Source organism: Zalophus californianus, chromosome 1, assembly GCF_009762305.2.
Source record: "Zalophus californianus isolate mZalCal1 chromosome 1, mZalCal1.pri.v2, whole genome shotgun sequence".
NCBI lineage: Eukaryota > Metazoa > Chordata > Mammalia > Carnivora > Otariidae > Zalophus > Zalophus californianus.
The window spans coordinates 131,698,501-131,722,892 of NC_045595.1; the positions used below are offsets into that span (position 1 = coordinate 131,698,501).

Here is a 24,392-nt window from a genome sequence, read left to right on the forward strand (position 1 = left end):
AACAAATAGTGTGAAAATGTCTATGCTACTTAGAGCAATCTACACATTTAATGCAATTCCTATCAAAATACCATCCACTTTTTTCAAAGAAATGGAACAAATAATCCTAAAATTTGTATGGAACCAGAAAAGACCCTAAATCGCCAGAGAAATGTTGAAAAAGGAAAGCAAAGCTGGTGGCCTCACAATCCCGGACTTCAAGCTGTTACAAAGCTGTCATCATCAAGACAGTATGGTACTGGCACAAAAACAGACACATAGATCAATGGAACAGAATCGAGAGCCCAGAAATGGACCCTCAACTCTATGGTCAACTAATCTTCGACAAAGCAGGAAAGACTGTCCAATGGAAAAAAGACAGTGTCTTCAACAAATGGTGTTGGGAAAACTGGACAGCCACATGCAGAAGAATGAAACGGGACCATTTCCTTACACCACACACAAAAATAGACTCCAAATGTATGAAAGACCTAAATGTGAGAAAGGAATCCATCAAAATCCTTGAGGAGAACACAGGCAGCAACCTCTTTGACCTCAGCCGCAGCAACTTCTTCCTAGACACATCACCAAAGGCAAGGGAAGCAAGGGCAAAAATGAACTATTGGGACTTCATCAAGATAAAAAGCTTTTGCACAGCAAAAGAAACAGTCCACAAAACCAAAAGACAACTGACAGAATGGGAGAAGATATTTGCAAATGACATATCAGATAAAGGGCTAGTATCCAAAATCTATAAAGAACTTATCAAACTCAACACCCAAAGAACAAATAATCCGAGAAATGGGCAGAAGACATGAACAGACATTTTTCCAAAGAAGACATCCAAATGGCCAACAGACACATGAAAAAGTGCTCCACATCGCTCGGCATCAGGGAAATCCAAATCAAAACCTCAATGAGATACCACCTCACACCCGTCAGAATGGCTAAAATTAACAAGTCAGGAAATGACAGATGTTGGCGAGGATTATGTAGAAAGGGGAACTCTCCTACACTGCTGGTGGGAATGCAAACTGGGGCAGCCACTCTGGAAAACAGTATGGAAGTTCCTCAAAAAGTTCAAAATAGAGCTACCCTATGACCCAGCAATTGAACTACTGGGTATTTACCCCAAAGATATAAAGGTAGTGATCCGAAGGGGCACATGCACCCAATGTTTATAGCAGCAATGTCCACAATAGCCAAACTATGGAAAGAGCCTAGATGTCCATCAACAGATGAATGGATAAAAAAGATGTGGTATATATATATGTGTATATATATATATGTATATATATACACATATATATATATATATATATATATATATATACAATGGAATATTATGCAGCCATCAAAAAAATGAAATCTTGCCAATTGCAACAATGTGGATGGAACTAGAAGGTATTATGCTGAGCGAAAAGTCAATCAGAGAAAGACAATAATCATATGACCTTGGGCGCCTGGGTGGCTCAGTTGGTTAAGCGACTGCCTTCGGCTCAGGTCATGATCCTGGAGTCCCGGGATCGAGTCCCGCATCAGGCTCCCTGCTCAGCGGGGAGTCTGCTTCTCCCTCTGACCCTCTTCCCTCTCATGCTGTCTATCTCTCATTCTCTCTCTCTCTCAAATAAATAAATAAAATCTTAAAAAAAAAAAAAAATAAAATAATCATATGACCTCACTGATACGTGGAATTTGAGAAATAAGACAGAGAATCATAGGGCAATGGAGGGAAAAATGAAACAGGACAAAACCAGAGAGGGAGACAAACCATGAAAGACTCTTAATCTCAGGAAACAAAGGGTTGCTGGAGTGGAGGGGGATGGGAGGGATGGGGTGGCTGGGTGATGGACACTGGGGAGGGTATGCGCTATGGTGAGCTCTGTGAATTGTATAAGACTGATGAATCACAGACCTGTACTCCTGAAACAAATAATGCATTATATGTTAATAAAAAAAAAAGGAGCAGTACTGATATAAACTTGATATTCAAAACCAGTTGTTTCTGCCTCCAAAACATGTGTTCTTTTCCACAAATCTAAAGAAACAGTTTTTAAAAATTTCATCAGGCTACAAGCCACTCCAAAACCAAAATGTTGTCATTGTAAATTTTTTTTTAATTAATTTTAAAAAGTAAGAGCTCCCTTTCACCTTTGTCATCCTAAAGGAATTCAAGGCAATTCTTCTTATCACCACTAGAGGACACTCATCACAAGCCTTTCAAACTATAAATGACTCCTATCCTTTGGGGTTCTCATCCCATTCTGGTCTATGATCGCCTTCATTCTTACTCTCCAGTTAATCTTTAACACAGGGTTTATATTATATAGGTTCCCCTAACATAGGTTTTATATGACCATAAACACTGAAATACTGGAAGATGAACATTTTCATCTTATTAACAACAGTAGTCATTCAAAATATTATAACCAAGTAAATATGTGAGTAACTACAATAGATGACCCATAAAGGTCATTTCAAAGATAAAAGGCAATTAAGTTATTCTGGCAAAAACATCATAGAAAATTGTAGTTTGTCAACGTTTTAAATCATGTACTATTTAAGAGTATTTTGAAGTCCTATGGGCCAAGGATCAAATCCTAGCTCTCCATGTACTAGCTGTGTAACCATGGACAATTTAATCTGTGACACAAGTAATAATATCTCCCTCACAAGACACTGATAAAGATTAAATGAGATAAAATACTAAAGGCATGTAATATACTTATCATATAGTAAATGCATAATCAATGGTAATGTTATATTCTCATAGTCGGTATAGAAACATGAACATTAGTTCATACATTTTTTATACATGCAGATAGTTTGGCAATCATCCTATCCAAAGTAAAGTCTTAGGACCAAGTTGACTTAAAACAGAATGACTAATGACTAGGATATTTGAAGCATCAAAAGTATTTCGGCTAAGTTACATGAAGTTTCTTGATCTGTGTTTCCAAAAGGCCAAATGTAGATTTTTTCTCTTCCAATGTCTTTTTAAGTTCAACAATTTTTGTTTCCAGGGCTTGTTTTTCTTCTGAATTAATTTCTCCTTTTAACCGTGACATTCGGCGTTCCACTTGTTGAATGTAAAAATCCTGTTACATTTTTAAAAACAGATAGTAAGGAGAAACAAACAGTTAAGACCATTTCCATAAATGGTTTTACACAATAAACACAATAAAACACAATAAACACTTTCTTAAAGTTTAGTCTTAAGTGTTATTTACTAAAGTCACTTTAATTCTTCAGTAATTTATAGTACAAAATCCTTTTTAACTCTAAGTGGAGAAACAGCAAACTATTCTTCAACAATCAAGGTACATGATAGTGACATAAAGGTAAGTAATCTTCTGAAAATATAAGAAGTCAGCTAAGAGGGTATATACTACTAGGATGGAACCTCAGTAAATCCACTGGATTTACATGGACATGGATTTTTGAGGGCACATTTTCTAAGGGATACAAAAAAGTCACAAATTGTTAGCCATGAATGGCTCAAATATGATGAACTTCCAATGAATTATTTTTAAAATAATACTTTAACATCTGTAATTTTGAGAAACTATGACATTAGACAAGGAAATTAAGATGTAGAGAGGGATGATATTAAAGAATTAACATGAGACAGAATATATAAATGGAACAAATAAGGAAAAATGTCTGAAGTGCTTTTAAACTATTAGTCAGGGGTTGGGGTAAGGAAGCCCATGTTTGCATGACTAAGACTCAACATACAGTTTTTCCAGGTTTCAGATAGCCCACTCCTTGGTTTGTTTTACTCCAGGCCCAATTGCCCCAGGTTCCTTTAAAGCATGATTGTCCCTCACTGGAGTTGTCTATCCTCTGACCTGTTTATTTCAGATCAAGAAAAAAAATAGGTTTTAAGGCTCCCTTACCCTACTGCTTACCAAACATGATATCCTATTTCAGCATCTGTCTATCCCTCCAAGAGTGCTTTAAAAATCTTTGTTTTTTCAGGACACTGTGGTATCTTAACCGTCACAACTATAACAAATCAATATGGAAGACATTCATAAGATTAACATCTACCTGACTGTACATAATTTCTTGCTGCTTCAAGGTTTCAAAATCCAGTTTATGTAACTGATGGTTGAGGTGCTTTAGGGAGGAACGAGTTCCTTCAATTTCTGATACAACAGCTTTTTCTTTCATTGTCTCAGTCTGTAATTCCTGAACTTTCTTAAACAGCACATCTTTCACTATGTTCAATTGAACTTCCACTTCCTGATGATAAGAATAATAGTGATCAATGAAATTATAATACCTTGAAATGTTTTATTATATGAACATTATAATCTGGGGGGTCATAAATTAACCCCCCAACATTTCAGCCCTTGAGAATATAAGAATGCCCTTCCCACAATTTCAACAAATCTCCAACATTTCTTATAATCTACTCTATTCCAGTAACTTGATCTGTCATCTTAATTCTACACCATGTCATTCTACACCTTAGAACCTGGCCATTCCACTGGCTTCCTTAGATATAGCAGAGACGCACAACTTTTAAGTTCACAGAATTTGCTGAAGTCTTGAGGGTGTTACAAGAAAGAAATCACATAGCTCAATCTCCCACCTTCTTCTGGGCACTATCCAGTGGTGAGCAGGCAAATGTTTAAACATCAGCTTTCCAATAGATGGCAGGTTAGGGGGAAGAAGCTGATTTTCTTTTTATAAATATTCCCATTATGGCCAATTTCAAGCTACTAACATGATTCTGCTAAATGCAGAGTTGGAAAGAGATACGCAGTAGCAGATCATTACATAGCATTTCCACTATACAGATATAATAAATGTAAGTAATTTTAAGTAACCTTAAGAGCATAAATAGATAATAGTAAAATCTAGTAAAATAATTTAGAAGTGATGAGTGCTTATTACTTTGTTTTTAATATTATGTATTTAACTATAAGTCTATATAATTTAATTTTTAATAGTAGCCATGTTTAGCAGCTGACTTGCAAAATTCCAGAAAATTTAACTATCAACTCTTAAGAGCTGGTAAGGGCTGGCCCCAACACACCACTGGCACCTTCACTCATACCTTGTCTCTAGTTGGCCTCCCTACATGTGCAGCCTTCTAGGAAACAGAAACCAGTCCCCCATTCCCACCGCTCATTTCTCAAGAGGCAGATCTGTCTTGACCTTAAGGCTCCACGACAAGTGTTCTAGGCTTCAAATAGATCTCCCATGCCAAGTAAGATCTGTTGAAAGTTATCATTTTAATTGTTGAAATAATTTCCCTCTGTGCTCTTATGCCCAGATAAGTATATTTCCTTTTGGCAACCAATGAACCTCAATATGAAAACAAAATCTGTGACTGGCACATTTAAATTTTGACAAATTAAGAAATATAATCTAATATAATCTTTAAAATGCCTTTTTTATATAATAGAAAATTTTCATTAGTTTTAAGACCTTCTCAAAGACTGCTTGGCAGTTTTAAAGTCGGTGCTTGGTGGTGAATAACATAATACATCTCCAAAACATACAGGATTAGGATTTTTCCAAACAAAGAAAAACAGCTACAAAAACCAAGATTATGAATAAACCGCTGAGACAGCACAAGTAGCACACATGCTGCCAATCCCATTTTTTCTAATTAAGCTAATTTCTTAAAAAATGTCACCAGTTTTTAATGTCATCATCAAAAGGTCTATTTCATATGGATTTCAGTCTTTGCAGATTTCTAATAAGTTCTAATATTGTCCTATCTCAGTGCTACAGAAAATCAAGCTCTTGGGAGGAAAAAAAAACCTTTTTTTTTTAAAATAATGTGATTTAGACTCCTATGCCACTCAAGTCAAGCCTGCTGCATGACTTCATTATTCAGAGATTTTGAACATTCAACAGCACACCAAAGAAGCTTGATTTTATCCAAATATAAGTGAAACCATACTTGATATTTAGCAAATGAGGGATTTTGCCGTGATCTTCAGCTGCCCCTCAGAAAGAGTAGAAGCAAGAAGTAGTGCCAATGGTGTCAGGTCACAAAAGTCACTTGGAAGTTTTCAAAGAGGAAATGGTGAACCAGCCTTTCCCAGTTTCTCAAAAATTGGCCTAAATGCTACCAAGACGCCAAAGACATCCCAGTAGAGTTAGTAAAGTAGAACACTTAAGAGTCCATTTACTTATAAATGGTGCCAGACTGTCAGAGATAATAAATGATAAAGAAATACAGGGAAGGAATGTAAACCATTGGGGGGAATTTGATCACAAACAAAAAAAAACAAATGATAACCAACTGTAAGGGTAGAAATAAATTTTAAAACATGGGCATTTTTCAAGGTATGTCTGCAATATAAGAGCATATATATGAATGACAAGCAAAGACACACCAGGCATTGGAAAGGCACAAGATCACAGGTGGAGGGCTACCTTTGAAAGAAGACAGCCAAGGCAAATGCTGAAAGTAAAGCAAAAGGAGAAGTAGAAGCTTTAAGAGAGAAGGCCAGAAACATCTTCAGAAGCCACATACAAAAAGGGGGTCCAACAACTCAAAATTCTGATTACAAATGTGGTCACACCAGAAAGCAGAGCCTCTTAAAAGACCTCCTACTCCCTAATTGCAAGAGTCTAATTCACTATTGCTAGATTCTGTGACTGTTTAAGAACTAAAACTAAACTTTACCTTTACACTTTTTTCCTCTTCCCTTAGCGTATCTTCCAAATTGGTAGCTCTCTCTTCCACAGACATTGTTTTCTCAGTTATCTGCTTTAATTTTTTTCTTACAATCTGATTATGATTTTTAATTTTCTGTAACCTAGAGAGAATTTATGAGGAAAAAATAGAAAACATGTCTAAAAAGTAATACAAACATGGAATAGCTTATCCTAAGATTTCTTCATATAACTTGAAGGTTTCTTTAGGTTTCTTTAGGTTTCTTTAGGCCATAAACCTAAACCTTTTTATTACCTTTCTGGAAACCTTATATATTTAATAAGTCATAAAAATATTGTTCCTAAACCTTTACAAAGAAAAATCCAGGAAAAACTTTTTTTCAAGTTTAATAATTTAGTAGCCATCAGTTTACAATTATTTAACAAAAGCTTAAATATTTAATAATTTTTCTAGTGGTCAAAAACTAGGGAGCTTGAGTGGCTCAGTCAGTTAAGCATTCAACTCTTGATTTCAGCTCAGGGTGTGATCTGAGGGTCATGAGATCGAGCCCTGCATCTTGTCCCTCTCCCTCTGCTCTTCCCTCTACTTGTTCTCTCTCTCTCTCTCTCTCTCAAATAAATAAATAAATAAATAAATAAATAAATAAAATCTTTAAAAAAACATAAGTAGTCAAAAACTATAAACATATTTAAGTATCTTTTTTCTTACCTTGCTGTTTCTTCATGAATGTCCTTCTTTATTTTGGAAATATTTTTCCTTATAGCTTCTAAATCACTGGAACTTCTATTCACAGTGGCTTTTAAAGAATCCAGCTATTCATTAGTTAACAGACAAAAATTACATAGTTACTCTACATCTTATAAATTAATTTTATTTTTGAGAAGTTCTATTCTGAACATGTTAGTTTTTAACCTACATCACACCTATAAATACAGTGCCCATGTTGCTGTAATCCATATAACCAGTTTTTCTTTTTGATCTGATATTACATTTTAAATGACTTATTTCATGATACTGGCAAATTATACAGTCCTACATAGATGCATGAAAGGTACTTAGAGCAAAAGCTTCACAGTATTGGATTTGGCAATAATTTCTTGGATATGACAGGCAACAAAAGAAAAAAGACAAATTGGACTTCATCAAAATTTAAAACTTCTGTGCATCAAAAGACAATATCAACACAGTTAAAAGCACTCCATAAAATGGAGAAAATACTTGCAAATCATATACCTGATAAGGGATTAATATCTAGAATATATAGATAATTTCTAAAACTCACCACCATCAACAAAAAAAAAACCCCAAACTGATCCAAAAATGAGCAAAGGACTTGAATAGACATTTCTCCAAAGAAGATATACTAATAAAAAATGCTCAACAGCATCAATCATTATGGAAATGCAAATCAAAACTACAATAAAATACCACCTCACACCCTTCCATAAGGATGGCTACTACCAAAAAAAGAAAAAAGAAAAAGAGAAAAGAACAAGTGTTGGCGAGAATGTGGAGAAACTGGAACTTTTGTGCACCATTGGTGGGAATATAAAATGGTACAGCCACTACAGAAAACAGTATGGTGGTCCCTCAAAAAATTAAAAACATAATTACCGTAAGTACCATCCAGCAATTCTGAGATAATTGTACACCCATGTTCATAGCAGCATTATTCACAATAGCTAAAACATAGCAGCAACCCAAATGTCCACGGACAGATAAACGGAGCAGCAAAACATGATATATACATGCAATGGAATGGTATTCAGCCTTAAAAAGTAACAAAAATTTGACATCTGCTACAACATAAATAAACCTTGAGGACATTTTGCTAAGTGAAATAAATGAAATAACCCAGTCACAAAACAATAAATACTGATTTCATGCATATGAAGTACTTAGAGTAGTCTCACAGAGACAGAAAGTAGAATGGTACTTGCTAGGAGCTGGGAGGAGGGGTGGAATGGGGAGTTATTATTTAATTAGTATGCGGTTTCAGTTTTACAAGAAGAAAAGAGTTATGGAGATGGATGGTGGTAATGGTTGCCTAACATTAGGAACGTATTTAATACCACTGAACTGTATGCTTGAAAATGATTAAGATGGTAAAGTGTACATTATGTGTACTTTATCTCAATTTTTAAAATATTTTATTTATTTATTTGAGAGAGAGAGAGAACATGAGCAGGGGGAGGGGCAGAGGAAGAAGCAGATTCCCCACTGAGCGAGGACCCTGATTCAGGGCTCAATCCCAGGACCCTGGGATCACAATCTGAACTGAAGGCAGACGTTTAACCAACTGAGCTATCCAGGTGCCCCTATTTTACCTCAATTTTAAAATTTGGAGGAAAGAAATGAATGAATGAAGTACTGATGCATACTACAACATGGATGAACCTTGAAAACATTATGTAAGTAAAAGAATCCAGACATGAAGTGCTCCATAGTATATTATTTCATTTATATGAAATATCCAAAATAGGCAAATCCACAGAGACAGAAAGTAGATTAGCAGTTGCCAGGGCTGAGTAGGAGGAAGGAAGCAAAGTGATTGCTAATGGGCAAGGAGTTTCTTTTTGAAAGACAAAGATAGTCTAAAAAATTAGATAGTGGTGATGGTTGCACATTCTATGAAATACTAAAAACCACTGAATTGTATACTTTAAAAGGGCAAATTATTATATGTGAATTATATCTCAATAAACAAATTATGAATGAATCAATGAATCCCTGCATTCTTTAATGCAATTGGTTTAAACTTAAAAATTTTTAAGAATGAACTATTATCAGTGACATTTAATTTAGGCAAGAAATTTGCTTATTTTATTTTTTTAGGACCATAAGTAATTACTCTTTTTGGACAGAAAAAAAATCTTTCCTTCTTTATCAGAAATAAAAAGTATAACAACTTGTAGAATGAAATGCTCTATAATATTCCAATTTCCTGCCTAAACAGTAGTAACTTCAAACAATGTGGCCTCAAGGCACAAATTTCAAAAAGATCCCTTTATTGCTAACTAAAGGGATCACTAACACTCCCTATGGAACAATCTAGTTGGCCATGTGTGCCTGCAAAAGAAGAAAAGAACAAAGCAGAAGTTTCGTTCTCTGTTTCAAGGTATTTTACCACTACACTGTCTCACTACTAGACTGAAATATTATCCCTTCACAAGGGGAGAAACTGAACTTAAGCAAATAACTCCATCTAGAATTTGAGTCAAAATCACCATACACATGTAGCACTGGAAAGACACTTCAGGTTATCACTAATGTCGATTTCATCTTCACATCTGCCCATGGGCCAGTTATAATCATGATTTCAGTCTAGACCTTCGGGAACCTTTTGCCTCAAGTCACTTACAAAACTCTGTATGTGTTGGGCAAGTTGTGTGCTGTACGACTCCAGGAGGAGACCTTCACACCACCTGTGGTATGCCTGGCACCTCCCCCCATCCCACCCCCCCATTGCTTTCACCAAGCAGGGCTCAACTGCAGTACCCTAAAAGTTCCACAACATGAAGGGACATAAGAAAAAAGAACTAGAAGGCAATTCCTTAATCAAAAGAGAGCTTTTATGCTTATTTTTTAGTAATTTGTCATAAACACACAAGCCAGTCTTTTTAGTTGACATACCTCATCTTTCAGCTGATTTCTGTTAGTTTCATGACGCTGATACTCCGTTCTACATTTTAAAAGTTTACGAGTAGCAACAGAAATTTTTTTCTCATACTCTGTGTTATTCCCAATCTCACTTTCCAAAAACTTGATCTTTTCTTTAACCAAATTTTCTTTTTCTCTTATTTCCTGCTTTATCCTTGCTAATGCCTAAGGTTTAAAAATATGTTAAATATATGTTTAATGCGAAGAACAAAACAAAAAGGAATTTAGTTTTCATTTTTCTACATTCAGTATTTTATCAAAACTTCTTAAGACAATATTTTCTTTAAAAAAGTCTATTTTGGGGACACCTGGGTGGCTCAGTCAATTAAGCATCCAACTCTTGATCTCAGCTCTTAATCTCAAGGCCGTGAGTTCGAGCCCTGCACTGTGCTCTACACAGGGCGTGGAGCCTACTTCAAAAAAAAAAGAGAGAGAAAGTCTATTTTTATATGAATAAAAACAAAGTATTAATATGTTACACATCAGTATCTATAAGCTCATTTTTTTTTTGAAGATCTTGTTTTCTTTCATCTGGTACTTTGCTAAAGAGATGAAAAAAATGTCAAGCTTTTATAAACAAAAGGTGATATCTAAAAAATATAACACTGTTGAATATTTTTACGTAGAAAGTTGGATTTCAATTATTTTTTTCCAAATATTTCACAGGACCAGTTTTTTTTTCACCTTTTGAGAATAATATTTTAGTTATTGGTTTCAATAAGAATGTCTTCACTAAGGCCTTTTGCTGGTCTTGGAGAATAAAAATAAATAGCATATACAAGGTAGTTAAATGAGATGTGGACAAAGCACCATGGGAAAAAGAGATGATGAAGTCTACCCAAGAGGAATTACTAAAAGGCATTACTTAAGAGGCTTCTTTTACGTTAGGCCTAAAAGATAAATGGAGATGCATAAACACTCTAATGTGGTTAAATCGTAGGGAGGGCAGGGATGGAATGGGGATGTATTAAGAAGGGGTGGGTACAAATGAAAGGAATGAGGCTGGAAAGGTAGAGGTTAGGGCCCAATTGTGAAAAAAATCAATTTTTTAACTGCCATGTTAAAGAGGTTCAATTTTTAAGCAATGTGGAACAAAGAAGATTTTAGAGCTGAAGAATAAAAAGCTCATATGTGGTTTTTATAAGTGATGTTGATAGCAACATGTTAGAAGAATTGGAGGAAAAAGATAATTTTACCCTAAGATGTAATTCCAAAATGGGGTCCCACCAAACAATCCCAGAAAATTGGGTTGGGGGAGGGTGTATGTTCTGAAATGAGTAAGTTTTAGAAATGCTGTATGTAATACTGTACATATTAGCATACTAAATGGATATATATTTGAAATGTACTACATTTTTTTAAAGATTTTATTTATTTGAGAGCAAGAGAACATGAGCAGGGGAGTGGGGTAGAGCAGACAGAGAGGGAGAAGGAGAAGTGGGGAGTGGGGTAGGGCAGTGGGGGAGTGGGGTAGGGCAGAGGGCAGAGGGAAAGAGAGAAGCAGGCTCCCCACTGAGCAGGGAGCCCGATTCTCGGGGCTCGATCCCAGGACCCTGAGATCATGACCTGAACTGAAGGCAGACGCTTAACCGACTGAGCCACCCAGGCGCCCCTAAAATGCATTACATTTAAAAAAGCATTGTAAATTTATTTAATCCCATATGTTGTCTATAACAATTAACACTCTATAATGTAGCAATCTATATATATACTGTGTTCATTCAACCAAAGACAGGTCAAAACATCCTAAGTTTATGTATGTCAAATGATCATTCTAGAACTTCCTGCCTTATATTGATTTTCTACAACTTAAACAGATACTTTAATACCTACTTCAACATTCTCATCTACTCACAGTTAAGCTTTTTGTAGGTGATGCTGATAAGTACAGTAATATCCCAAAATTTCTACACTGGAATAAAAGCATAATAGAAAAATATTTTTCCTTTTCTATATAATGTAAAAGTTTCTCTCAAGAAGCCAATTTCAGGTTCATACGCTCAGACTCCTGCCAAGAAGACACTAAGAAGGCAGGAAATGTTTTGGAGGAAAAGGAACAAAAGATCAAATCCTCTGGTGGTATGAACTGGATCTCACTGGCTTACCAGCACTGACTGACACATCTCTTCTCAACTCTGTGTTGAATGGAGTCACATTGGTATGGAAGTAGTTTCCCCACAGAAATCAGAAATGCTACAAATGGGGAGCCAGTTGTTAAACACTCAGAAGCATACCACTACATATGGAGCCACTTCTTAGCACCCATCCTATTCCCTTACAACAAAGACAACCAGGAGATGTCCATAAGGAACCATAGTGAATATGACCAGAGAGCTACAAATTGTATATTCTGCCAAATCGGCAGGCTGAGTCAATTCAGCTGTGGGGTTGTATGAGAATGCAATTGTGGATCTGCAATCTTGGATCTGTCACATTTGATCTACACAGAGGAAGAGTCAGGACTTGATGTCTGAAACCAAGATCAGCATTAAGAATTAAGAGGAACTCATAGTTAAGACTGGTTCTCCCTTGTCCCTCCAAGGAAGTCATAGGCCATTTTGTTGATAAAATGTTGGTTACTTATAGAAATTTAAAATAAAAGAATAATTTACATATAAGTCACATATAGCAAGTAAATCTCATACAGATATGAGAATACCAAACCCCCAATGACCTAAGCTGCTTGCCTTTCCATGGAGTAGACGCAGAAAGGAAGTTAACATATCCTCAATTCTTTCTCCTTCCCAACTCTCCCTAATCTTCCCATTTTTACTCACCACCATTTTGCCCTTTAATGACTTTCCAAAAAACGTCTCCTAAATTACCTCTGAAAGTAGCAAAAATAACACTAGGTCCGTGTTTAATCAGTGTGGTATTCCTTCCCTTCCAAGCTTCTACCCTATTATGGGTGCCTCAGTTTCAAAAGTGAAACTTTATCAGTCTAGGTTTCTTTCCTGACTCTCCCTTTTTGTTTCTTGGCCAACCATGAGACTCATTTCCCTACACCAGTGATTACTCCAAACAGCACATATATTAAGTCCAAAGCACCTTGGGCAACCATGTGTAAGTCAGAGCATTGGTTTTACTGCACTAACATTATCTATTGACTTTCTCTTGTTCCACATTTCAGAGTGGCAGGATCTAGTCTTCAGCATTATAATACCCTAAGTAAATAACCTTCATAAAATCACATATCTAAATGTAAAGAGTGAGCTTTGAAAAACATTTACCAAAACTATTGAACCCTACTATAAATGATTTTCAAATAACAATGTGAGTTACATTTGAAATGAATGAGTTAAATACAAAAGAGAATAACACAGTTGAACACTGCAAGGACCAAACAACTACTTTACCAAGGCACCATTATCAATGTCTCGATCTCTCTTCTGCATCTGCTCTATTGTGTTCTCCCACTGTTTAATGAGTTCTTGTCTTTCATTATGAATCTTACGAAAATCTTGTGCTGCTTTATCCAATTCTAACTGTCAAATAGAGAGCAAATAACATTTTTGTGAATTTAAGTGCTATTGCATACATCCCTTCGACAATTAAGAAACAAAAATCTTCACTAAACTAACCTGTGCACTTAGAGTCTCCATAAGTTCGTTGTCAAGTACCTTTCTTCTCTGATTACATTCCAAAGTCAGTCTTTCTAATTGCAGGGTCAGTGCCTATGATGTAGTTTCATGTAAAAATATTCAAAATTATCATTTAACTTAAAAGCTATTAATATATCTCACATTAAGTACTATTATAGATACACACTTATTTGCTATCTAAAACAATTACAAAATAATACATAATCTTTTAACCCCAAAGGGCTGCAATGAAAACTCAATTGTTTCTAAAAAGACTTTTAATACTTTTTAAAGTTAGAAAAAAAGATAAACAATAATTTGCCTTTTAATACAGATAATAATATGCATTTGGTATTAAATCTATTAGAAAATAGCATGTTCATAATACTAATGTATTAATACATTTATTACAAGTAGATTTAAGTAATGGTTATAATAATATATTAAATAATAGCACTATAGTCTCAAATCAGCAAACACTGTATATTACATTCAAACTATTATTTAGACAAAAGAAGTTAAATTACTAATTCTAATATAAAACTTTCTTCTCTGAAATGCTTTTGAAAACTTTTCTCAATCAGGATTTTTAACCTGGAGTCTGTGGATCCCTAAATGGTCAGAGGGTTTCAGCAAAATTTTATGAGTATTTGAGTATAGTCACTTTTCTAAAGAGAGGATCCTTGGCTTTATTAGACTGTCAAAGGAGTCTCTGACCCAAAGAAAGTTTAAGAACTACAGCTTTTAAATTACAAATGTAATTCAGAAAAAAGGTTCACATACTACAGATTCAGAGAAAACCTAAGATTACAATTTATAATTTCTCACCCTAATTTTACTATCATCTTGTTGTGCATACTTCTGAAGAGTGAGGGCATCACTATCTTTACGAGCTGATTCTTCTAACCAGGCTTCCAATGCTTGCCGGTCCCAGTTCATTTGACATTTCAAACCATCCAATTTTTGAGTAGTTTTAAATATGTTATTCTAATTTCCAAAGAAAGGGGGCAGGGAGAGATTACAGATTATTATTTACTACACAAACTAAAATAAAACATAAAATTACATACTACAGGACATATTAAAAAGGAAAGAAGAAAACCTGTCCCTTTCCCAACTTCCAGATATATATAATGCACCATATTTCATTATATAACAACCATACTTGCATTTAATTCTTCAGTTGTAAAATAGAGAGGAAACGATTATACAAGGTTGAGAATAACAGTTGAGTCAAAGTGCTTAAAAAGGCTTTAGGGAAAGTCCCCCCCAGAGCAATCTCTAATGTCAGTCACTCCCCCAAATCCATCCCATGTGGATATACAATCTTAGTAAAAATAATGTGCTTGATATGCTAACTCAAGCCCAAGTCAAGTCCCCATCAGCTCCATTTCCAATCAGATTCTTGCCTCTAAGAGGCTTCTTCTACAGAAATTTTGAAAGTAGTTTTAGTTGAAATAAATACAGTTGTTAAGAAGATAAAAATATTTCTGTAAGTGAATAAGTCAGTCAGAGAAAGACAAATACCATATGATTTCACTCATACGTGGAATTTAAGAAACAAAATGGATGAACATAGGGGAAGGGAAGGAAAAATAAAATAAGATGGAAATTGAAAGGGAGGCAAACCATAAGAGACACTGAACTCTAGGAAACAAACTGAGGGTTGCTGGAGGGGAGGTGGGTAGGGGGAAGGGATAATTGGGTGATGGGCATTAAGGAGGGCACTTGATATAATGAGCCCTGGATGTTATATGCAACTGATGAATCACTAAATTCTACCTCTGAAACTAATAAAAAAAAATTTTCTGTAAATGTATTCATTTAACAAATCTAGAGTCATAAAAGAAAACAGATCAATATGCATATAAATACAAATTAATATAATAAAATGTGTATGTATACATATGCATATACATGTGCGTTTCTATATGTATATGCACATGTAAAGAGAAGAATTGAATTTGGAATGAACTCCCAAATCAGGCAACTAAAAACAAAGGAAAAGAGAAAAAGAGGTTATAGTAGTTTAATATTAAGAGTTACAGGCTAAATTAATATGAAAGGTAAACATTTTGAATGAAAAATGAAAACTCAATATTAAAAGTAAGTTTTTTAATGTGGCCTTTTAAAAATATATGAATAAATTATGCCTAGTATCATATGATACTTCTGAATAAATTATGACTAGTATCACATAATAGACAGCCAGTGTGGTACTCTGCACATGGTGGCTCAATGACTATTTGGTAAATGAATAGTGGGAAAATAAATATAACATTCTATCATTGCATTCAAATGACAACTCTACATGCCTTTCATTGTCCAAAAAACAATGTAAATAAATGTCAGGAAATTAATGAATGTCTTTCTCATACAGAAAAAAAATCACTGCTTGTTTGGTGAGGGAAGAAAGAACAATAGCACAAAATTTTAAGTAACATTTCAATACATACTTCCTTATCACTTTTCTTTTCCTGTATTGAAGCCATTTCATTTTCCAGTCGTTGGATTTCATCCTTCACTCGTCCCAGTTCTCTTTCAGCAATGATCCTAAAATGCTCTTCACTTTCAATCTCATGCTCCCTGGCTTTACAAAGAGACTACAGAATAATTTACGAGATAGAAAAACGTTTTAATTTTTAATATTATAAAATATTTATAATAATCCATTAGCCCCCCAAAAAAGTTCCCACAAAATACTGAGATTAAGTACTATTAATTCTACTTCTCTGAAACCTAAACCATGTTAGACTTTATGATTCAGTGTACTTTGTGTTGTGTACTAGTTGTTAAGAAAGTCAGTTCATGGAATGACCTAGGAGAAAATATTGTTGTCAGCAATTTTCAGATATTATGTTAGTCTAGGGAAATTGAAGAAAACCAAAGTTAATAATGGTGAGATTTAAAAAAGATATAACTCATTACTTACCTAAAAAATAAGAAATAAAATTTAAAAATACTTGGGAGATGGGATGTTTCTAGAACTGATTATACATTCTAATTAAGAGATAATTTATAAATGACAATGTAAACACTGATGGTTATAAATATTTCCCAGAATATATTAACAAACCATCATGCCTTTGTGTTAAGTTTTACTTAGTAAAATACTTAGTAAAGTATTTGTTGACTGCTGAGTTTGTAGTGCTTCAAAGTTATCACCATCAGTATTATTTTTAAAGTGTATAGGAAGTTTATTGTCTTTTGTGTCTATTATCTGATTTAATTAAGGTTTAACTATAATGAAATATACCTACAGAGAGTCTCTGACTTTCAAATCCCCAACTCAGTGATTTAGTAACTTTAAGAAAAGATGTTCCAAACAGTTTATTAGTTAATCATATCAGGATTCAAAAATTTCAAGTATTGCTTTTAAAAGTTCATTAAACTTGTAGCTTCCTAATAAGATTTATACACAATAAAATGGTTACTTATCTGTATTAATTATAAATTGGCATTAAAAGCATGCTTTGTTCACTTTTAAGAATTACATATCTTTCAAAGAAAGGTAGAGGCATTTTTAAAAAAATAGTTTGGAATGGAAGTTAGTAAACTTCCAGGGCTGATTTGCTGAGCTGATTTGCTAGGCATCATCAGGGAATGATGTTCTACACATGAACAAACTGCCCATAAAATAGAAGCTTACTTAACTAATCACTCTAAGTTTTAAGTTTATTATTTATAGTTATATTCTAAAATGGATTATACTTTCCCTGGTTATCTTAAATAATACCCTAAATATAATTTAACTTTTCTATCATCTCAGGATCCTAAAATACCATGGTGCCCTAAGGGCTACTGAAGTGTGTGAACTATGTGCTTCCACTCAAAAAGGCCCAGTGGATTGCACTGAAAAAGTGAAAAGGAGGTGGAAATTCTATCATGTGTTACATTAGGTCTATTTTGGCTTAAAATCATTGTTTGATCACTAAACCCTTCTCATATAATCTGATGCCTAATATTACATTAGACTGTTTGAATGATTTCTTCTTTCAAATGCATTAGTTATTCCTGAAATCGGTGGCAGCAGTGAGTTCCTCAAAGCCTTTTTTTCTACCTACTTTCAAGTTCAAGGTTATGTTCACAATAGTTTAGCTATGCTAAAGTTTCCCATTGTATCTCTAAAATAAAATCACAGATGTGAATGCAATGTGAAATGTTCCATGACTACACATGGCATAATCAACATTATGTTGGCATTACTGTACCTGTGTAAATGAAAATTCTTGCTTAACATTTTTGAAGTGAGAAGTCATAGCATTAATTCGATCTTCATAGTCACGTAGCTGATCTTGCAAACTTGACCTTTCCTCCTGCATCTTTGACAACTGTAAATAATATGTGCAGTAATTTAGAGATTACTGTAGGAAAATTAGCACTACATTAAGACAATAGAAACCTCTCAGATTTCTCAGAAATCTCTCAAGGACCACTGCTAAGATGCAATTTTCATACAGCAGTACTTTAAGGGAAAAAATGGTATTTTTATTCCATAATCAAACAAGATCTCTAGAGCAAACCAGAGCATAACAACAGATATAACAAAAACACAGAACATGAACCATAAATTTGATAAGTAGTGGGATACCAGGCATAACAGCTCCTCCCCGAACTCCTATGCAAAACCAACAGATTTAGGGCAAGCTGTACAGAACAGAACAACTCTCCTGTGCTTAGACCCTTATTGTTAATGTATTTTGTGTGTCATTGAATTAGAACCCTGAGTAGAAACAAAACAATGCAAATGCATAACAAACAAACAAAAAAAACTTTAGGAAATTACAAGATAGATTCTCAGGACAATGAGAATATATCACCCCTCAAAGCAATACAAAAACTCAATAAAACAAAAAAATATCCTTTCTTATAGTCTTGATCTGTGGTTCCCAAAGTTGGGGCTACAACCCAGGAGGTATACAACAAAATCCACAATATTTGAATTTTTAAATAAGGAAGAAATTAAAGAGTAATGTCCTATGTGTTATATCCTATATTTTATTAAACATACTAAGTAACATTAAATATGTATTTTTTGCTTTTTATTTCATTTCAGTTTTACTTTTTTTTTTTTTTAAGATTTTATTTATTTATCTGACAGAGAGAGAGACAGGGAGAGAGGGAACACAAGCAGGGGGAGTGCGAGAAGGAGAAGCAGACTTCCCGCTGAGCAGGGAGCAGGGTGTGGGGCTCGATCCCTGGAACCCGGGATCATGACTCGAGCCAAAGGGAGACACTTAACGACTGAGCCACCCAGGCACCCCCAGTTTTACTTTTAATTCCCTCTTTTGTTTACTTTGTTGTTCTTTTTTAAGATTTTTTATTTATTTATTTGAGAGAGAAAGAGAAAGAGCATTGAGGGGGGGAGGGTCAGAGGGAGAAGCAGATTCCCCGCCCAGCAGGGAGCCCAATGTGGGACTCCATCCCGGGACTCCAGGATCATGACCTGATCCGAAGGCAGTTGTTCAACCAACAGAGCCACCGAGGTGCCCCTGTTGTTCTTTTTTAAATTTATTAAGAGCAGTTCTTAATTTCCTTACTTTTGTCACATGGATTACAATGGACTGTTTGTGTCACCCTCAAATTCATATGTTGAGGCCCTTACCCACAATGTGATGGTATGTGGAGGTGGGCCTTTGGGAGGTAAATAGGTTTAAATTAGGACCTGAAGGTAGGACCCTCATGATGGAATTAGTCTCCTTATAAAAACAAGAGACCAGAGCTTTCTTTCTCTCTGCCATGTGAGAACAAAGTGAGAAGGCAGCCATGTGCAAGCCAGGAAGAGGGCTCTCACTAGAACCCAACCACACTTCCACCCTGATCTCAACTTCTAGCCTTTCAGAACCTTGAAAAATAAATGTCTGTTTTTTAAGTCACTCAGTCTATGGTATTTTGTTATAGCAACCCAAGCCAACTAAGGCATTGATTTAAAAATGAAGGCATTTAAGCCTGTAAGTTTTCTCTAGGTAAGATTTTTGCTATTTCCAATGAATACAGGTGTGAAGCACTCTCTTTTTATTGTTTTCTAAAAGCTGACTTTCCCTTTCAATTTCTCTATGATAGAAGCGCTATCCAGGAATATATATCTGAGAAATTGGCCTAAGTACTTAAGACGGATGTCTTAGTCAGCTCAGGCTGCCATAACAAAATATCATAGACTGTTTGGCTTAAAGATCAGAAATTTATTTCTCACAGTTCTGGGGGCTGGGAAGTCCAGGATTGAGGTGCTAGCCAATTTGGTTCTGGTGAAATCTCTCTTCCTGACTTACAGACAGTGTCTTCTAGCTGCATACTCAAATGGTGGAGAGAGAGAGTTCTGGTCTGTCTTCCGCTTCATATAAAGATACTAATCGCATCATGGGAGCCACATTCTCATGACCTCATCTAAACCTAATTACCTCCCAAAGGCCCCACTACCAAATACCATCACATTGGAGATTAGGGCTTCAATATATGAATGGGGTGAGGAAGATATCAGTCCATAACAATGGAGGATAATTTTTAAAATTATTTATTATAAATGCTATTGATTATGATAAAATTCCTACCACTCATTTCTTTAATTGTGGTAAAATATTCATAACCTACTTTTTATCATTTTAACCGTTTTTCAGTATACATTAAGAGTGGCATTAAGTACATTCACGTGTTGTGCAACCACTGTCACCATCCACCTGAAAATTTTCATCTTCCCAAACTGAAACTCTGCCCATTAAACCCTAACTCTCCATTCCCCTTCCCCCCAGCCCCTGGAAATTGCCATTCTACTTATATCTTTATGAACTTGACTACTCTAGGTATGTCATATAAGTGGAACCATACAGTGTTTTATGTCCACCTTATTTCACTTCATATAATGTCTTTAAGGTTTATCATTCACTTTTAGTGCATTAAGGATTTTGTTCTGATATAGTAAATGATCCACCTTTATAAATATTTTACAGACATATTCTTTAAAGTGTTTATTTAAGGGATATATATACTCTGTTTTTATTTTTATTATATTATTCATAACTCTATATCCTTATTTTTGTCTATTAGAATTGTCCAGTTCTGAGGAGGTCAATATTGAAGTATCCTACTACAACTGTATTTTTTTGTCCAAGTCTACTTGTATTTATAACAGCTTTTACTTTGATGTACTTAGTTATTGCACTGTTTGGTGTATACAGCTTTATGACTTTTATTTTCTTCATCAGTTATAACTTTTATGATTGCATAATGAACCAGAGCAAAAGCATCTGCTTTTTTTTTTTTTAAAGATTTTATTTATTTGACAGAGAGAGCACAAGCAGAAGGAGAGAGACGGAGAAGCAGGCTCCCTGCTGAGCAAGGAGCTTGATGTGGGACTTGATCCCAGGACCCTGGGATCATGACCCGGGCCGAAGGCAGCCGCTTAACTGACTGAGCCACCCAGGCATCCCAGCATCTGCTTTTTTTAATGAAAGCATAATGACTAACTCTCCACAAGCTGATAATTTCTTCCTCACAGAATTCCCAGACAATATTTTTTTGCCTCTTTTAAATATAAAAGGTCATGCAAGGACCACCAGATACTTACTGAAAACTTACATCATGTAAGGGATATCAAGATAAACAAACAAACAAAAAGATCCCAGAGGAAACATAACTCAAGACACAAAAAAGAACTAAACACATACACACATGCACACACACACACACACACACACACACACACTCAGCCAGACTGATATGGTACTTCTAAAACAAGACCATATGCTACAAAAAAGCAACAAGCAAATAACCTGAAAATTAAAAATATGGTTGATAGAGTTGCAATGTAAAAATGACACAAAACCCTAAAAGCTTCCAGAGATTAAAATTGTAACCTACAAAGAAATGGAAATGGAAATCATTCTAATATCAGATTACTCATCAACATCACTACTGGAAGATAATACTTTGCAAATTCTGTGGAAAAAATATTTTTAACCTAGAATATTCTACCTAGCCAAAACCATCAAATGTGAGATTAAATAAAAAACATTTTCAGATTTGGAGTTTTCCTCCTATACACCCTTCTCAGGGACACATAAGAAAGTATTTCATCAAAACAAGGAAATAACCCAAGAAAGAAGATATGTGATCTAGGAAATAGAGCATCAACCCAGTAAAGGAATAAAGGAAATTCTCAAGTTAACAGGTGGAAAATAGGCCTGTGGAAAAAAATCCATATTAAAAAAATACAGGACTCTAGAAGGAAGGAGTGGAGGGAGAAAGAAGGTTCTTGAAGATCTGATACTATGATTTAAAGAATATAAAGCAAGCAATGCAAGAAATCAATTGGCAACTAAGGATGCAAGGAATCAAAAGCACAGTACTACGGACCCTTCTTGAAACAACTACTTAAGGATAGAACCCAACCAGTCAAAAGACGAATTAAAGTGAAAAATCCAAGAAAAGGTAAACTGAGTAAAAGTGGCTGCATTAAGGACCATTAAATCAGTTTAAAAATAAAACTAAGACTAAACACTTGTAGTAAATTAAGGACACTGAACAGAATGAAAATAAAATAAACCTTGATAATATAAAAATAATAAAACCACTTTTTTTAATGGGGTAAAAGAGGTGGAAAGAAGTGTGAGAGTTAATTTCTTTGTTTTAAAAATGAAAAATGAAAGATCAGGGAATCAGCCAACAAATGAAACAAAGCATTTTTGTAAACAATAATTTAACCATTTCATTTTTTTCTTATACTTTTTCCTAATGTTAAGAAAATTTTTTAGCAATCACTATCTGTTGTAATCAAGTAATATTTATTTGAAATTCAACAATCCCTCTCTTTGTCTCTTAAGTAAAATTAAATTATTTTTATTAAATAAAAATTGTTATGTTAAAAACAGCACATATAGTAGGACTGCATTCTTATAACTTCTGTTTGTCTTTTCTATCTACATATCTGTAGATAATGATGTCTGGAATATTTGTTTAATGTCATGATAGTCACACTTCTATAGTCAACAGTAGGTATTTCGAGGAGGGAATACTCTTCTATTTTATACCCTTCTGTTCTGTTTGAATGGCTTAAACTTACCAGAGTTGCTTTTTTAATGCCATTGTTTATTCAGGTGAAGTGATTATGAACCTTCACTCTTCTTCTTTCTATTGCTCTGTAATATTCTTTAAATAGCTAATATAATTACTATGTATATAAAATCATATGAGACAAATATTATGGTAATAATACCAAAAACTAACATTTGAATGGAAATTTAACCTATATTTATGTGCTTGGAGCTGTATAACAACCCTGGGAAATAATTATTTTATTTATTTCCGGTTTATAGAAGAAGAAACAGGCTCACTGATGATAATTAGGATTTGAACCCAGGGCTGGATACTTCTTAATATTATTATTCCTCAGTACTCAGTGCTAAATCTCTTATTTTCCCTAATGTTGCCCTTCATTTAAACAAACAACTGCAGCCATCTAATTTAGACATGAGTAAATATGTCAGAGTATTTTTGAAAAAAAATCCTCAAAAAACAGTGAAGAATTTTCATTTTTCAGAGGGAAGAAAATCTTCTCTTCCATTCTATAAAGTAATGTAATCATCATCCGTTCTTCTTGGACCCTCTTCTCCACAACACATTGCCATGTGATGGAACTTTAGACTGACTGTTAAAGGTTTTTAAAAGTTTTCTAGCTGGTTGCAATTTTATTTTTAACAACTATTATGCATTGGTTGCAAGCTGCTGTAAAATATTCCTTACAACGTAAAATATTTTATATCACTCTGTGACAACATTCTCACTTTGAAAAGCTGCAAACTGTACATTTTACATTCTTACTAGAACGTTCCTCTTGAAAACATTTCTTCGAGTCACTTTTAACTTTAAATGTCATAGGCAGAAACTCAAAAAGAAATGTCAACCAGAACGTGTTTTGTTTATAAACATCCGCCAACAACTGTTGCTACGAAAACCGCAGAAGTCCCTTTGCAAGCCGCGCTTAATTCTGAGGAAGGAAAAGCGGACCCGGGAACCAGCCTTTCCTCTCCTGCCCACGAGGCTGGAAATGATTACGTGGAGCAGGAGAGGACAGAGTAACGACTCAGGCTTTATGTCCTGAGTATCAATTATCGTTTCAATTTATATTTTGTAATGCTTAGCCAAGTTCCGAAAAGGGCAGGCAGGCACGGGAGGGAGGAAGACGGTGCGGGTGAGAGTTAGAGAAGAGATGAAACTCGGGAAGGAAAGGGGAGGAATAAAAGGGTTGGGGTATTCCTGCCAACCAGAAACTTCCTCCTCTTTACCCCGCCTTCTTCGTCCGGTCCTTACCTGATCTTCCAGTATCTTGTTCTCCTCATTTGCCACCGGGATAGCAAACCCATCGTCCCAATGCAGCTCCGCCAAGAATTCGCTACTCATGATAGCAAACGGATAGGGGACCTCTGACAGGCTGTGGAGAAAAGATCCGCTTGCTCGTAGAGCCCGGGAGTAGCACGCGAGGCAACCCCCTCACCCGCAAAGCTCCCCTGTAATTACCACGGCAGCCCTAACAA

At 35.0% G+C, this 24,392-nt stretch overlaps 1 protein-coding gene across 3 annotated transcripts in view; it reads right to left on the reverse strand.

The window, feature by feature from the left end:
* Positions 1 to 24,392, reverse strand: part of CCDC39 (coiled-coil domain containing 39) — a 49,564-nt gene that overhangs the window by 24,761 nt on the left and 411 nt on the right. Inside the window, exons 2-12 of one of the 3 annotated variants that reach the window (XM_027587486.2) lie at positions 24,169 to 24,289; positions 18,078 to 18,197; positions 16,323 to 16,469; positions 14,695 to 14,853; positions 13,867 to 13,959; positions 13,642 to 13,770; positions 10,259 to 10,450; positions 7,334 to 7,437; positions 6,635 to 6,767; positions 4,033 to 4,227; positions 2,913 to 3,077 (exon numbers count right to left, since the gene is read on the reverse strand). In XM_027587486.2, coding sequence (XP_027443287.2) covers positions 2,913 to 3,077; positions 4,033 to 4,227; positions 6,635 to 6,767; positions 7,334 to 7,437; positions 10,259 to 10,450; positions 13,642 to 13,770; positions 13,867 to 13,959; positions 14,695 to 14,853; positions 16,323 to 16,469; positions 18,078 to 18,197; positions 24,169 to 24,289 — 1,558 coding nt within the window. The remainder of the gene's footprint in view (positions 1 to 2,912; positions 3,078 to 4,032; positions 4,228 to 6,634; positions 6,768 to 7,333; positions 7,438 to 10,258; positions 10,451 to 13,641; positions 13,771 to 13,866; positions 13,960 to 14,694; positions 14,854 to 16,322; positions 16,470 to 18,077; positions 18,198 to 24,168; positions 24,290 to 24,392) is intronic. The other 2 variants (XM_027587487.2, XM_027587488.2) reach the window with 2 other exon arrangements.